This window comes from Meriones unguiculatus, chromosome 14 (assembly GCF_030254825.1).
Source record: "Meriones unguiculatus strain TT.TT164.6M chromosome 14, Bangor_MerUng_6.1, whole genome shotgun sequence".
Taxonomy (NCBI): Eukaryota; Metazoa; Chordata; class Mammalia; order Rodentia; family Muridae; genus Meriones; species Meriones unguiculatus.
The window spans coordinates 56,239,437-56,253,483 of NC_083361.1; the positions used below are offsets into that span (position 1 = coordinate 56,239,437).

Consider the following 14,047-nt stretch of genomic DNA (forward strand, 5'->3'; position numbering starts at 1 on the left):
AAGAAACTCTGTCCTGATGCAGAACTCCACCCACCAAAGGCTCCAATTCTGGAAAATGCATGTGTCCTTGAAAGGAGTTAAGTAAGCCTGGACTGGGAAAGCAAGGGGTTGCCTCTTGGAAATAAATACCTGGGAATAGAGGCCTGTGCAGCCGTGGTCCATGTGGGTCAGACTACATCTCAGCGATGGCAGCAGGACCTGCCGGTATTATCCACACAGTGCTGGTTGGGCAGATGTGCAAAATGCAAGTGATGGGGTCAGGGGAGTTTGTGCCAAGGTTCTGAAAGGCACTGAAGCCATTGTGCGACGCTGTAACAGTGAAGCTTAACTTGTAATGGAGACCTCAAGATGCAGAGCTGTCAGGACCACACATGCGGTGCCAGCTGAAGGACTCTGCCACAGGGTCACAACCACCCCGTGAGAGAGCCCATGCTCTTCAGGTGCACAACTGTCAGGACAGGAATGCCCAAGCTCTTCAGAGCCCTGCTGGTTCCATTGTGAGCCTCAGGTGAACAGAGTTGAAGGATTGGATATTTGCCCTGCTGGGCTTTGATCTTGCTTTGGTCTGATCTTCCCTTGTTACAGGCCTGATTCCTCCCTTTTGGAATGGGAAAATTTACTCTGTAGTGTTGATGTTGGAAGTAGGTGTTCCTTCTTGAACTGAATGCATTTTGCATTATGGTCATGAGCTGATGGAGGCAGAGGCAAATGTGGTTTGAATGTGAAATGTCCCCTGCACGGTCATATGTTTGAACATTTTGTCCCACGTTGGGCCTTGAGATTGGGCCTAACTGAAGGAAGTGGGTCATTGGAGATGGGCCTTGAGGTTTCTTAACCCCACCCTACCTCCTATTTTTTACTTCCTGACTGTGGGTGCAATATGGCCAACCACCTCATACCCCTGCTGCTCTGCCTTCACTGCCATGAGAGGCTGTATCCCCTCAAACTGTAAGCCCAAATAAGCCCTTCTTTCTTGTTTCTTGTCAAGCATTTGATCACAGCAATGAAAAAAAAAAGTGAACAATACGAGGCCCTCAGTTTGACCTCCCAAACTGCAAACAAACAAAATGAAGAGCACTCCACGAGTTTCCCAAGACTGAAAGGGTGTGTTGGGGAAGGTGCGTCTCTGTTAATGTACTCAGTTTCATATTTCTGATCACCTCATATACTGCTAGGCCTGTGTGAAAACCCAAGGCTAAATCAGTCAACACGACACACAGTCCCATCCTCTTGAGCTTGTAACCCAGTGCATCACTAGCTATCAAACACAAGAGCATAATCAGGAAATGCAGTGTGGCAGTTGTGACACTCTGGGGACACCAGAATAGGGTTCAGGAGCGATGAATGTTGGTGCTGAGGCCCTCACGGCGTGAACTGGAAGGATGACACTGGTTCAATACTTCTTGTCTCCTGTGGTTGCTATCCTAGGCAGGACAGGAAGCTGCTCCTGCAGCTTGCATAGCCTTTAGTGTCACGCCCACAGTGGTCTTCATTCTCCTCCGGGGGACACCACAGTTGGGTGAAGGTGGAAAAGTTAAGCAGTGAAGTTGAGCCTCTTTCTCATGACTGTAGAGAGATTGGTGCTGGGAACAGGGTAGACAGAGCACCCAAAGGGTAGGGGGTACCAGTCCAGGCAGAGTTGTTCCTTCTTTACCCCCGTCTCTTAGCCCATGGCTCAGGCCAATGAGGCCACAGGCCATTGCTAAGAGAGCAACAGGATTGGAGCACAACCCTTTCCTGTTATATCCATTTGTTCAGAGTGACAGTAAGGGAGAAACTAAGCATGACAGGGTGGAGAAGTGTGGCGGCTCAGCAGGCAGACCATCCTTGCTTATACCTGTTCTCCCTGACTCAGGCCTGTCTAACTGAAGATGAGTGTTCAGCATGGCTAGGGGGGAGAGCATTTTAAAAACCGGCTTCCATAAGTTTCCTTGTCCCCGAAATCTTATGTCTGGAGCCTTAGCACCCAAGGACATCTGAGATGGACTCTACGAAGGATGATCAGATCACAAGGAGGCAGCATGGGTAGGAGACGCCGGTAGGTGGGATCAAAGTCCTTACAAAGAAGAGAACCAAGAGAAGTGGATCTCTTTACTCCAGGAAGACAGCAGCAAGGTAGCCGCCTACAAGCCAGGGAGCGAGCCCTGACCTACCAGAAGCAAATCTGGCAGCATCTGAGGCTCATATTCTCAGACCTCCAGACCTCAGAAATAAACGTGTATCGCCAGAGCCACCCAGCAGCACACTCAAAGACACGTGGCATCTGGTCTGTTCCCTCGTCCTTACTGAGCTGGGAATATATTTTAGGATCACAGAAAATAAACTCGTCTTTAAATGTCAGCTCCTGCCCCAGGAAGGGTGAGTTTATCAATGTAAAAGAAGGGGTGGGTGCTGTTTTTGTCAATTTGGCACAGGGGAGGGTCACCTGGAAGGGGGACACTCAGTTGTGGAAATGCTTCCACCAGTTGATATGTCTGTGGGGATTCCCTTCATTAATAATTAATGTGGGGGGTGCCAGCCCTGGGCAGGTAGTCCTGGAAAGTATAATAAAGGTGGCTGTACACGAGCCAGAGCGCAAGCCAGTAAGCAGAACTCATCCACAGCCTCTGCTTCAGTTCCTGCCGTCAGATTCCTGCCCTGCTTGAGTTCCTGCCTTGCCTTTCCTCAGTGATGGACTGTGATCTGTGCACGTAAGTCAAGCAAACCTTTTCCTCCCCAAGTTGCTTCTGGTTGTTTTACCACAGCAACAGAAAAGGAACCAATATAGTGAGTTTTATCAATGTTCCCCCACTAATGCCATTAACTCCCACAAATGAGAAGAAATACAACTATTGATGTTTTTATTTTTGTTGATAAAAGGCTAGATTACAGACAGACAACAGTCACCTGATTCTTGTTTCAGTTTAAGTGTGTGTGTGTGTGTGTGTGTGTGTGTGTGTTTTGCAAGATACTGAAAAATGGCCATGAGAAACCTTACAAACTCTGCTTTGCATATCCAGCTGTCCAGCTCCCGCCCCAGGACAATGCTGGTTTTAGCACTGAATAACTATGCCTTGGCACCCTCTTTTATCCAGGTCAGAATGGATGGCTCTCTCTCATCCTGCTGGCAACAGTCTTCCAGGCTAGGATGACATTTTACCACCGACTCTCAGGTCTCCACTTGGATGCAAGCAAGTTAGTGCATGCTGTCTAGTTTGTACCTACAGCACACAATTCTGGTCTCAAGAGGAATGGGGAAGATGGAAGTTTCCTTATGTGACCTTTCCAGTAACTCAGGGCTACCATCACAATATGGACAGAAACCCAGGTTGGCTCTCATTAGAGTCTAAAAGAACCATATGAAAACTGGCCAGAAAAACATTTTCTTTAAGAAGAATACAGGGGCTGGGTGTGGTGGTGCAGGCCTTTAATCCCAGTACTCAGGAGGCAGGGGTAGGCAGAGCTTGAGGCCAGCCTGGTCTACGAGTGAGTTCAGGACAGCCAGGGCTACACAGAGAAACCCTGTCCTGAAAAACCAAAAAAGAAAAAAAGAAAAGAGAGAAAAAAGAACAATGCAGTTTTTTTCCCCTCATATCTTTATTTCCACACATTCTTGTGACATTTCCCTTTGTAGGGAACAGGAGGTTAGTAAAATAAACTGCTTAGATAATTCTAAATAAACACTTTAAACAAGCTATCAAAAACAACCAGTGGGAAGCTGAGAGACACTCAGTGTCTTGTAGTCTCAACAGGAATAAACTGGGAGAGACTGGGTGTGCCCGCCCTTACTCCCCCTACCACAGTGTTGATGTGACTCCAGAGTGACTCATTTAAAAAACCTCGGGGGCTTTGGAGTGACCTGCTACAATATCAATGGCAGTGATATTGTAACCAATGACAGCTGAGGACTCCTCCATCCTGGTAAAGGCTTCCAACAGAACATTACCTTGGTGCGCATTCCAACTTAGAAATGAAAATTAGTATTTAGTTCTAAGACATTTATTTTTCAAGGTAAGTAGAAGTGGCCATGATATCTGTAGCCTGCTCACACCAGAGTCCATGTACAAGTTCATGAACTCTGACAGTGGCATCCAGCTAAGCCCACTCAGACTCTACAATAAACTCTGCAATGTCTCCCTGTCTGTGTCATTACACCAAGGCTGTTGACCTCAACCACATCCTAAGAAATCACTCAGGCTTGCTGATTACAGTAAAAAGATAAATCAGCACATCCCTGACAGTATTAGAAATGACAAGCCAAGGCAGTCACTTCTGTATCGGGCTGACAACCATGAGTTCATCTTTGGCAGATGGGTAACAGAGGCTTAAAACCTTCCATTCAAACCTTCTTGTACCCTGATGCCAGGCATTTGAAAAGCAGATCATCTTAAGCTGTGCTGCAATTCTCATCCACTTAGCAAGGAAAAACCTCCTCCCCCGCCCCCCACCTGCTGGAGCCACAGGAAGAGCTGTGAGGGAGGCTCTCCTGCACCATGCTCCTCCCTCCCTGAAGATGGCATCACCTCGGATCCTTCTTCCTCAGTGCCCTACAGGCAGCTCTGCAGCCTGGGTTCAAAAGCACAGCCCAGATGTCCGTAAGCTATTATTCTGCTCTCACAGAATTCTGCTCTGTAGAAGCTGTCTTTTATGTGATGCCAAATCTTCAGAGATGAGAGCTTCAAAAACAATCTCCATGTGTAAAAGGACAATTCCAAAGGAGCACACTGGCCCTCAGTGGTGCACAACTTCCGGTCCACCAGGACGGGGGGGGGGGGTTGTCATCTGTCAGAGTCTGCCTAGGGTTCCTCAATGTGGGAAGCACCTGGCCCCTTCCCCTAAATATTATATTCTACACAAATAACCCCCACCCTCAGGATTTCTGCTCAAAGTGCAAAAAGCTTTTGTGAGTTTTGTTCATGGATGGTGCTTTTCTTGTCCTTCATTCTAGGAGCTCAGAAGGAGCTCCAGCCCCAGAGAGTGCTGATTTGAGAATCCCTGTCTACTTGGTGCTTCTGATGTTCCTGCCAGGGCCAATTTGCCAGTCCAGCTCCTAAGGTCTAAGCATCTGTGAGTCTTCACTGCCCATACAGTTGCCTCTTACCGGTGAGAGTGGAAATTCTGGTACTGAGGCTTATGGCACGGAGAGGATGGGAATGTGGCCTCTAGCACAGCGGTTCTCAACCTTCCTAAGGCTTGCGACCCTTTCACACAGCAACTCATGTTGCGTGACGAAATCACAAAAGTATTTTATTGCTACTTCCTAAAAACAGTAATTTTGCTACTGTTATGAACCATAATGTAAATATCTGTTTTCTGATGGTTGTAGGTGACCCCTTTGAAAGAGTCTGTCAACAAGCCCCTCCCCCAAAAGGAGTCTCAACTCACAGTTTGAGACACACTAGCAGAGGTAGCTACTCCAGGGATTGGGTCGGGACAAAAAGGCGCTCTGCTACCTCACAGCGTAGTAAAGACCTAAAGGATGCTGTGAACAGTTCTCATTCTCAGTTGCCCAGGCCTGTGGCCAGGGGCCAGGAAATCCTACCATCAGGATAGACACATAGACCTGAAGCAGCACAGCAGACCACAGCTGCACTCTTCAGAAATAATTCTAAGCCCTCCCCCTTCAAAAGCAGCTCATTCAATCTGAAAATAATTTTAAGTTTCTGATAATTAACTCTTTCTTAAAGATATCATGTAGTAAGTTTTTTTTTAAACATACAGTCTTGCTTCCTTTCTATAATCTTTTTGAAATGACTTAGGAAAGAGGAAAATCCAGGTACTTTCCTTTCCAGTGTTAGTTTGATTGTTCGATATTAGCACATGCAAATAAAGCCTGCCCTTAAGTATATTGTTTTAATCTACTTACTATTAAGGTGTCTTGCCTATAGATAAACAGTAGAACAGATGTAAGCCACGCCCGTGACCTGGTGCAAAAACTCCCATAAACGGTCTTCGTGCATGGAGAGGAAGTTTAGAGACAGGAATTTCTTCAGACTAAAAAGATGAAAAGTGTCTGTGAAAGTCCCAACTCAAATGTAAAATCTCAAACCTTTATAAATCGAACTAATTCTGCCTAGGGTTCTCTAAATAACAGTATCGAGAGCCTGCTTTCCCCCTCCCTCCGTACATTTAGTGAAGGCTTCGTATGTTGGTATGTTAAGGGCTTTGTACACCGACAGGTTTCCAAAGTGCCAGTAAAGATGAGATAGTTCCATTTATCAAAACCATCCATCACCCTCCTCTTCCTCCTCGTTGTCTAGATAGAGAAGGGCCACTTTCTTCTCATCTGAAGCCACCGACCTTTGGTCTACCATTCTCTGCAGCTGCACCGTCTTGTCAAATCCAGCCTGCTCCGGGCCTTTCTCTCCACGGGTCTGGTGCCCATCCCCATCGGAGGCCTGAGAGCTCGGGCTGGCTGCCTGCTCGTCCCTACCGGGAGCAGTTCTCCAGCCACCACTGTCAGACACACTGAGAGCTTCCACTTCCTGCCCTGTGTCTTGGGTCCAGCTGCGAAGGGCCCTCGTGTGACTCACATCCATCTGAAAAGTAAATGAAGTGTTTTGGGGCCCCAGTGTAATATGACTTGTGCCACTACTGCCATCTGCTAACCCAACTAGCTCGGGGGAGGCCATGGAGCCATCCAGCACAAATGTTTTAGACAGGAGTCCGTGGGCGACAATGTGCTCAGAGGGTTCCTTCTCTAGAGGGCTGATCTGAATCTCCCTAAAGGATCTGCTGATGCCTGCTGTCACCTCTGCTCCTGTGTCCCCCACACTATCCAGAGGAGAGGCAGAAACGACCCTCTGGACTGTGTTCTCTTTGTTCCTGAAAATTTCTCTACCTGAGGCCTGGGTCTCGCCTGCTGAGCCCTCCACCAGGAGCGTGTCTTCCGAGTCCCTAAACTCCAGTGTCCGTGCGGCCATCTGCTTGGAGGTTTGCTGCCTCTGAGACACAGTGTCAGTGTGCTGGATGGATGTACTCCTCCCTGGAGAAACTCTGGTGTACCCGGATGCCTCCTCTACTTCCCACCCCACTCTGTCTGGGATGGGAGCTATGAACTGGATTTCTTCTCTAACCCCTTCCTTCGGGTCTAACTGGAGATGCCTAACAAAAGTTTGGGTACCCACTGACCCCTCGGCTGCAAAGCCATTACCGACCTGGGCGGCCCCAGAAATAGGACCCTGAAAATGAATTTCCTTTTCAGAGGAGAACTGCTCAGAGCCAGGCATCCTGTGGTTCCCTGACACGTTGGCTCTTGCAGACGGTGCTGCCGGGCCAGGCTCTTCTGTGTCTCCTGTGATCTGCCAGGCAGGCACAGAGCCTCGGAAGATGACCTCTGTGGACACTTGACTTGGATGGGGACCCAGTGTGATGTGCCTCTCAGAGCGGCTGGGTCCCTCTGAGCTGACTGCCTCCCGGAAGTCCCCACTTACCTCCACCACCTGTGACGTGGGCCCTCCATAGGACACCTGCTCAGTCCTCCACATTTCCGTGGGGCCTAGCTTAACATGCCTTACAGACTGATTTACGTCCTCCAGCACATGAGACCGTATAAAGCCCGTTGGGCTGGTGACCTCCACAGTGGCTGACACCGGGCCCTGTGTAACACGCTGATCTGAGCTGCGAGAGACCCGGCCATCATCGTCCCTCTCACCAGCTGGGCTGTACAGTTCCCTGGTGGCCCAGCGCTTGAAGAGAACGCCACCAGCAGGCACCTCCTCTCTGTCGTCTCTCTCTGGGCTTCTAGGCAGTGGGCTGGAGCGCTTGGTCAAGCTCTCTCTTACCACCGACTCCACAGCCCTCTCTATTTCCCCAGCTTCATCCCTGCTCAACTCCTCCAGATCTAACTGATCAGCATCTACAGTCTGTGACAGGTTGACCTCAGCCATCAAGGTCACGGAGCCACTAGCAGAGCTCTGAACTTTCTTGACATCCACCGAGACACTCCCTGGCTCTCCTTGACCCTGTCTGGTCAGGGCAGACAGCTCCTCTTTCATCCGCTCAGGCAAGGTCTCCTCCAGCTGTCCGATGACCTCCACCAGCTGGTGCTGGGGCTCACTGGAGAAGACACCCTTGATGGAGGTGTGGAGGTCATGTGGTATTTTGATTTCCTTCTCAATGACCGTGGGCTCGGCATGCAGCTCGCCACTGGCTTCTTCCTTCAAGTGAGCAGAACCGAAGACGCCTCCCAGGGGAGGTGCTGGGACCTCCAGGACCTTCACATGCTTCTCTTCCCCTGTGTCATCTCTTGCTTTCCTTCTCCAAGTTCCCTGGGCAATTTCATCTTGCCATGAGTACCGGATGGTGGACTCTTCCTCAATGTGGATTTGCCCATACACAGAGCCATCGTCTTCTCTGTCATGCCCGCCGGGGTACTCATCCGGGGTCGACACGTAGTAACTCTGCTCTCCCTCTGAGTCACCTGCCTCCATCACTTCTTCCACATGAGGGATGTTCCCCTGGGGCTGGCTGGTCCTTTGACGTTGATGCATTGAGAATGCTGCATGGCTCTCTCCTTCACCATCCTCTTCCTCAACAAACCCCTTGGGGCTGGGAGACGCATCATCGACTTCTTCCACTTGGAAGGGGGTAGAAAACTCGGTTTTCCCACCGCCTAGGTAGCTCATGGGCTCTTCCACAATCTCCACATTTACAACTTTGGCTCTCCCCTCCCTCCCTTTCAGGCCCAGGTTGATCATCTCTCCTATCATTGTCTCGGCTGACTTCCCCTTCAGTCCCACTTCCTTGACATCCTTGCTTAAAAGGTAGTCCAGGCCGGCTTCATCAGAAATGTCAACATCTTCCGTCAGCTTAGACTCTACAACAATTTCTGTCCTGGTTTTCCTCTCACCAGGAAGCTCTTTCCTGTCCACGTAAGTGACCTTTGTGTCTGGGAAAGCACCCGCCTCCTCTTCGGCGTCTGGAGACTGGGTAAACTGCTTAAGGATGGTGGTGACAATGTTTTCTGCTATGGTCTCTGTCATAGAGTCAGCCTGCAGTGGGCTGGCGGTACCCTGGGTATCCAAGTGGAACTTTGCCTCCTTTGCTCCTGCCTCTCTTCCCTTACTGTCGCCAGCTTCCTTCCTTCCAGGTGACTGTAAGCGGACTGTGGACGCCTCTGTTCTGCTGCCCCGGGATACTTCGAGACTGATGGGCACTTCCCTTTCCTTCACGCTTCTCTCCTTCGGTGCTTCCTTCCCTTTGGCCTCGTCCCTCATCTGCTGGCTTTCTCTCTTTCTTGCTTCTCTGTCTAACTTGGTCAGCTCTTCCCATCTCAGGTTCCTCTCCTCAGAAGCCTTCTCTTTAGAATCAAACATTTTCTCCTCTGGCTTTAATTTGGTGACCCCTAATCTGTCCCTTTCTTGTTCCCTAGTGGCTTTCACCTCTACTTTCTTTCCCACAATGACAGTCCTCTCATTTGGCTGAGTGCTGTTCCCGGCACCTGCCGCCACATTGCCTCGGTGATCTTTGTAGGACTCTCTGGCAATAATGGACTCCGTGGCCTGCCCAGTGGGGGTGTCCCTGGTGCCTTCAACTTTGGATCTATCTGGGAATGTTTTCACTTGAGCATCTGTGTTTCTTAGAAGGCTGTGGGTTGGAGCAACAGGCCTGAAACTGGTTTGACTGCTGACCGTTTTCTCGAGGGACTTTTGCTGCAGGGTTGTGGCTGAGGGAGAATACCCAGAGGTCAGGAACCCCCTTCTGGCAGCACTTCCAACAGCTGTGGTTGTCTTTGATTCAAGGTGCCCTGGCCTGTTAGAATGCAAAGCCAAGTCGTGATTTACAGCTGCCCAAGTTGTTTTCTGCCTTGGGAAGAGATTTTTCTCATTCTTCCTCTGTAATATTGAGTTGGTATAACGATGGGATGTGTTTATGGACTCTGTAGAGATGAGACAAACAGTTCGTTTAGATGACAGGCATTATTTTTTTTCCATCATAAAAGCACTGCTGTAGGTCAAATCCCAGGTTATTATAAAATACACTATTATTAGAGGAAGGCTCGTTTCGAGAGAATGCGGTTATTCTCCACCTTACCTTTTGGTTGTTTTAGAACTCACTGTCACAATAAATTATCACCCCAGCAATACCTCAGTCCAGTGCTTGTCTCCAGTCACTGATCTTAGAATACTCACTCCCTAAGAGAATGTAACATGTGCCAAGCATGCCAGGGAGGTGAGAGGCACTGGTTTTCTGGTTAAATTTTTACAATAGTATGACATTTCAGAACCGTTGACTTCAGCTAGGTTGAGCTAAGTTTACTTCTTTCAGCAGGGAAGAGCTCCATAATTACAAAGCGTGTAATTGCCGGATACCAAACAGCACACCCCTGCCTGGCACGGACTCCTGTTTTATCAGAGCCTGTGTGGAGCAGCAGGCATTGAAGACCTTAGATTCTCTAAGCTGCCTTGAATGTCTGTAGTTGACAATTTATAGTTTCAACAAACAAGCCAGGTGTCAGAGCTCTCCCTGTCCTACTGCCGTCCTCCTGGAGTCAAGAGGCAGCCTCGGGGGTCATCCTCAGAGAGTACGGCCCTTGGGGTGCACGGACTCCACCAGGGCAAGCACCTCTTCGGAGTGGCAGCTGAGCATGACAGAAGCCTCACCCACTCAGAGAGCAGCTCCCAGTGTCTGCCACATCCCATCTGGCTGGACACCGCCCTACCCCTCCCTCATGGCAATGGAGGCTAGAGGCCTCCCTGAGACAGGTCCCCAGGATACAGGGAAAGAGGAACTTTAAAAAAAAAAAACAAAAAAAAACAAAAAAACAAAGATTTCTTTTTCAGGTTAATATACTGATCCTAATTGAGAAACCCCACAGGATCAAGTTCAATAAAAATTATGGAAGCTCTCAGGCTAGTTTTAGGTCACTTGTGTCACAGGAGGCAGCCAAAATTATTTTAGAGCACATTATAAAAGACAACTACGAGCACTAATATGCATTGATCGGTTTACTAGGACCTCGTCTGCAGGTTTATTTCATAAATAGTTAATGGGCAGCTATACTTCAGAGGAAACAACTACCCGGAAGCATAAAGGCCGCCGCACAACTAGTCACCTTCATTCCACAGCGGCTATGCTTAGCATAATACCTAAGCGTTAAAATACATTTAGTTTGTAAATGTGAAGTGCTTGCATTGGTCAAGAAGCTTGAAGAACAATGGATGAATAAATCTCGCTAACAGAGATACCTACCTGCCTTTTTCCCCCGGCTCTAAATTCATGGCTAGCAAAATACCAGCAAGTCCCACACTCCGAAGGCTGCTTCTCCTAGGAGTTTGGTCCCGGGCCCTTTATTTGCCTCTCTTCTTCTTTAGTAAGCCTTAAAGTCTACCAGGTAAACAGCTCTCATTTTCTACATGTCAGATGCCAACTGACATCAGGCAGGCCAGTCAAGTCATGGCCACTTGCATGGATCTCTCTATTGTTTTGTTGTTGTTGTTGTTCAGACTTATTCTCAAAAATGAGAGCACAAACTTGCTAGATGTTACCTAAGGACAAATCCCTTCTAGAACCAAAGTCCCGAGGCTGAGCTCAGGGATCCGCCAATCTGAGAAGTGGACAGCAGGAGCAAGGAAGACAAAGTCCGCTGAGAAAGGTACATGGTGGGCCTTGTAGTTCTGAAGGTGCCCAACCTACGGGCTCTGTGTCCACATACTGGGTCAACTGAAGATCAGAACTCTTTCAAATAATGTATCTGCACTGAACACATGCAGAGTCTTTTCTTGTCATTTCCCCGAAGTGATGCAGTGTGACAGCAGCTTGTGCAGCATGGACGTTGTACCTCATTCTGTAATCTAGAGAGGATGTAAAGTCTGTAGGAGGGTGTGCAAATCCTGTAACACGTTACACAAGGGACTTGAGCATCTGCAGACTTGGGTATGAATAGATGTCCTGAAGATGTCTTCCCCAGACACCAAGGCAGACTTTATGCTGAGCACACCATATGTCTGTTAACCTGACATTGCTGAGACAGAATCTCTTGGAAGATTCAGCAGGCTTGAATATTTAATTTCAGAGTTATCTTATTGATTTTTAAGGTCTTCCGCATGAGCAAATTTAAGCTCCTTTGTGTCAGAAGAAGGAGGAAGAAAAAGAGGAAGAGGAGAAGGACGAAGAGGAGGAAGAGGAAGAGGAAGGAGAGGAGGAGGAGAGCCCTGACCTGGAGCTGTGGGCCCAGACTAAAGCAGGACATAGGCTACACCACCCCGACTCAGCACTCCAACCTAAGGTGGCATGGTAGTGTCATTGACCTGGTAGGGTTACAATTTCCAGCCTGCTGAGGGCATGCGCTCCAAAGTAATAATTCTGTATGTTGGTTAGAGCCGTTACTGTTTGGTCTGGAAAAAGAAAATACATCCCTTCTGAGGATATAATGAACAAGCACACATCCTCTCACCCTTCAGAAGGCCCTGCATTAGCTGCAGCTCCTCAGCCACGAAGTGCCTCAAAATATCATCTCCACGAGCAGATTAGTCCGGCCACTCCAATTCACACTGTAATTTAAATTGCGTCCCATTCAGCTAGATTCTACTTGGTACTTAAAAGAACAATGGACTATCATTATCTGGGTGGGGTGGGGAGCATGGCTAAACCCTCTACTTCTAGATAAGTTGTACCATTCTCCATGAGTAGAGCTGGAGGCTCAGATAGGAAGGGAAGCATCTTAACATTACAATCTTAACAAATACGATCTCTTATATTTACCTTGTGGCATGTTTTCAATGTTCTCGGTCCAGATCAGTATCTCCGGATTGCTTTCTCCTTCCAACAAGGCCCTGTCAAAGTTATTTTTAAAAATAGTTTATTATAGCATGAAAGAGGAAAAAAAAATGCTTCCATTAAGTATGTTGGGTAACATTTTGTCAGTGACTACACCATCACAGCACCGTGCATTTCAAGGCCCGTGCCCGGAGGTGCGGCGTGGTAGGGGCTGTACCAGGGTGGTGCACTGCTTTGCTCCCTGTCATGCCCCTGGCACCTAGCATGCCATCTGTTACATGACAGATGTTCAAGTGATGACAGCTGAATGAAGAAAATACGTGGCAAGGCAGGCTTCAAAAGTGCCAGAGGGTTAACCCTTTCTAGAAAGCTTTCCCCCACCTCCTCCCCCCCCAAAAAAAAGAAAACCTTTCCTGCCCTAGGCAAAGAGGGGTACACACCAATCAGTGCTGGGGAGATTGATGGAGAAGGGTATGTCAGGGCCTAGCATTTTTGGCCAGCAGAGAGAGGCCTAGGCTAGTATTCACCTCAACTACAGGGCCCCACAGCAACTGAGTGCCAACCCCAATACAGACACAGGAGTCATGGGAGTGAGAGAGGCTGTGGGGAGTGAAGCAGTAGAGCAAGGAGCTGTAACTGACACTATTCGTAAATAGGAGGCTGGATGGAAGCTGGTGTTTCTTTCATTTCTTTATTTCTCCTTTTTTTTTTTGCTTTTCTTTATATATACACATGTCATATATACATACATATATATATATGCATGTCATATATACATACATATATATATGTCATATATACATGCATATGTATATATGCATGTATATATGACATGTGTATATATACATACATATGTGTGTGTGTATATATATATGGCTGACAATCAAACCTAGGGCCACATACATGATAAGCAAGTACTTTGCCACAGAGCTGTATCTGCAGACCTATGAGGACATCTCACAGATGAAGGCAAGCGTGTATAGAAGCACCCCCATGGGTGTCCCCCTTCACCCGGAGTGGCGTCCTTTGCCTCCTTTAATAACACACAGTGGAAAGTACTCCCCTAGGTTTAGCTCCAAATTCCTAAAATTATAGTCATCATTGAGTTGTCAATTGCACCTGCTACTTCGAGAGGCACTGAGGAAGGCGTGGGCCCAAACAGAGCAACATGCTGGGGGTGAGGGTGTTACGTCAGTGGGGTGCCAATCAGCTGGACACTTCCAAAGACCTCTAGGACTACCGGAGACTGCAGATGCAACAGCTGTACGGCTGTGAGAGAAACACGCAAAGTTGCTAACCCCAGATCCCAGAGATAGCTGCACACTGTGAAGGCTGAGAACCACAGCCC

The 14,047-nt window shown here is 48.3% G+C and overlaps 1 protein-coding gene across 3 annotated transcripts in view; it reads right to left on the reverse strand.

Moving 5' to 3' along the window:
* Positions 1 to 2,910: 2,910 nt before the first annotated feature.
* Positions 2,911 to 14,047, reverse strand: part of Synm (synemin) — a 29,267-nt gene continuing 18,130 nt past the window's right edge. The window contains exons 3-5 of one of the 3 annotated variants that reach the window (XM_021634674.2): positions 12,685 to 12,755; positions 7,413 to 9,859; positions 2,911 to 6,518 (exon numbers count right to left, since the gene is read on the reverse strand). In XM_021634674.2, the coding sequence (XP_021490349.1) occupies positions 6,198 to 6,518; positions 7,413 to 9,859; positions 12,685 to 12,755 (2,839 nt within the window). In that variant the 3' untranslated portion in view covers positions 2,911 to 6,197. Of the gene's footprint in view, positions 9,860 to 12,684; positions 12,756 to 14,047 lie in introns of all 3 variants that reach the window. The other 2 variants (XM_060367319.1, XM_021634673.2) reach the window with 2 other exon arrangements.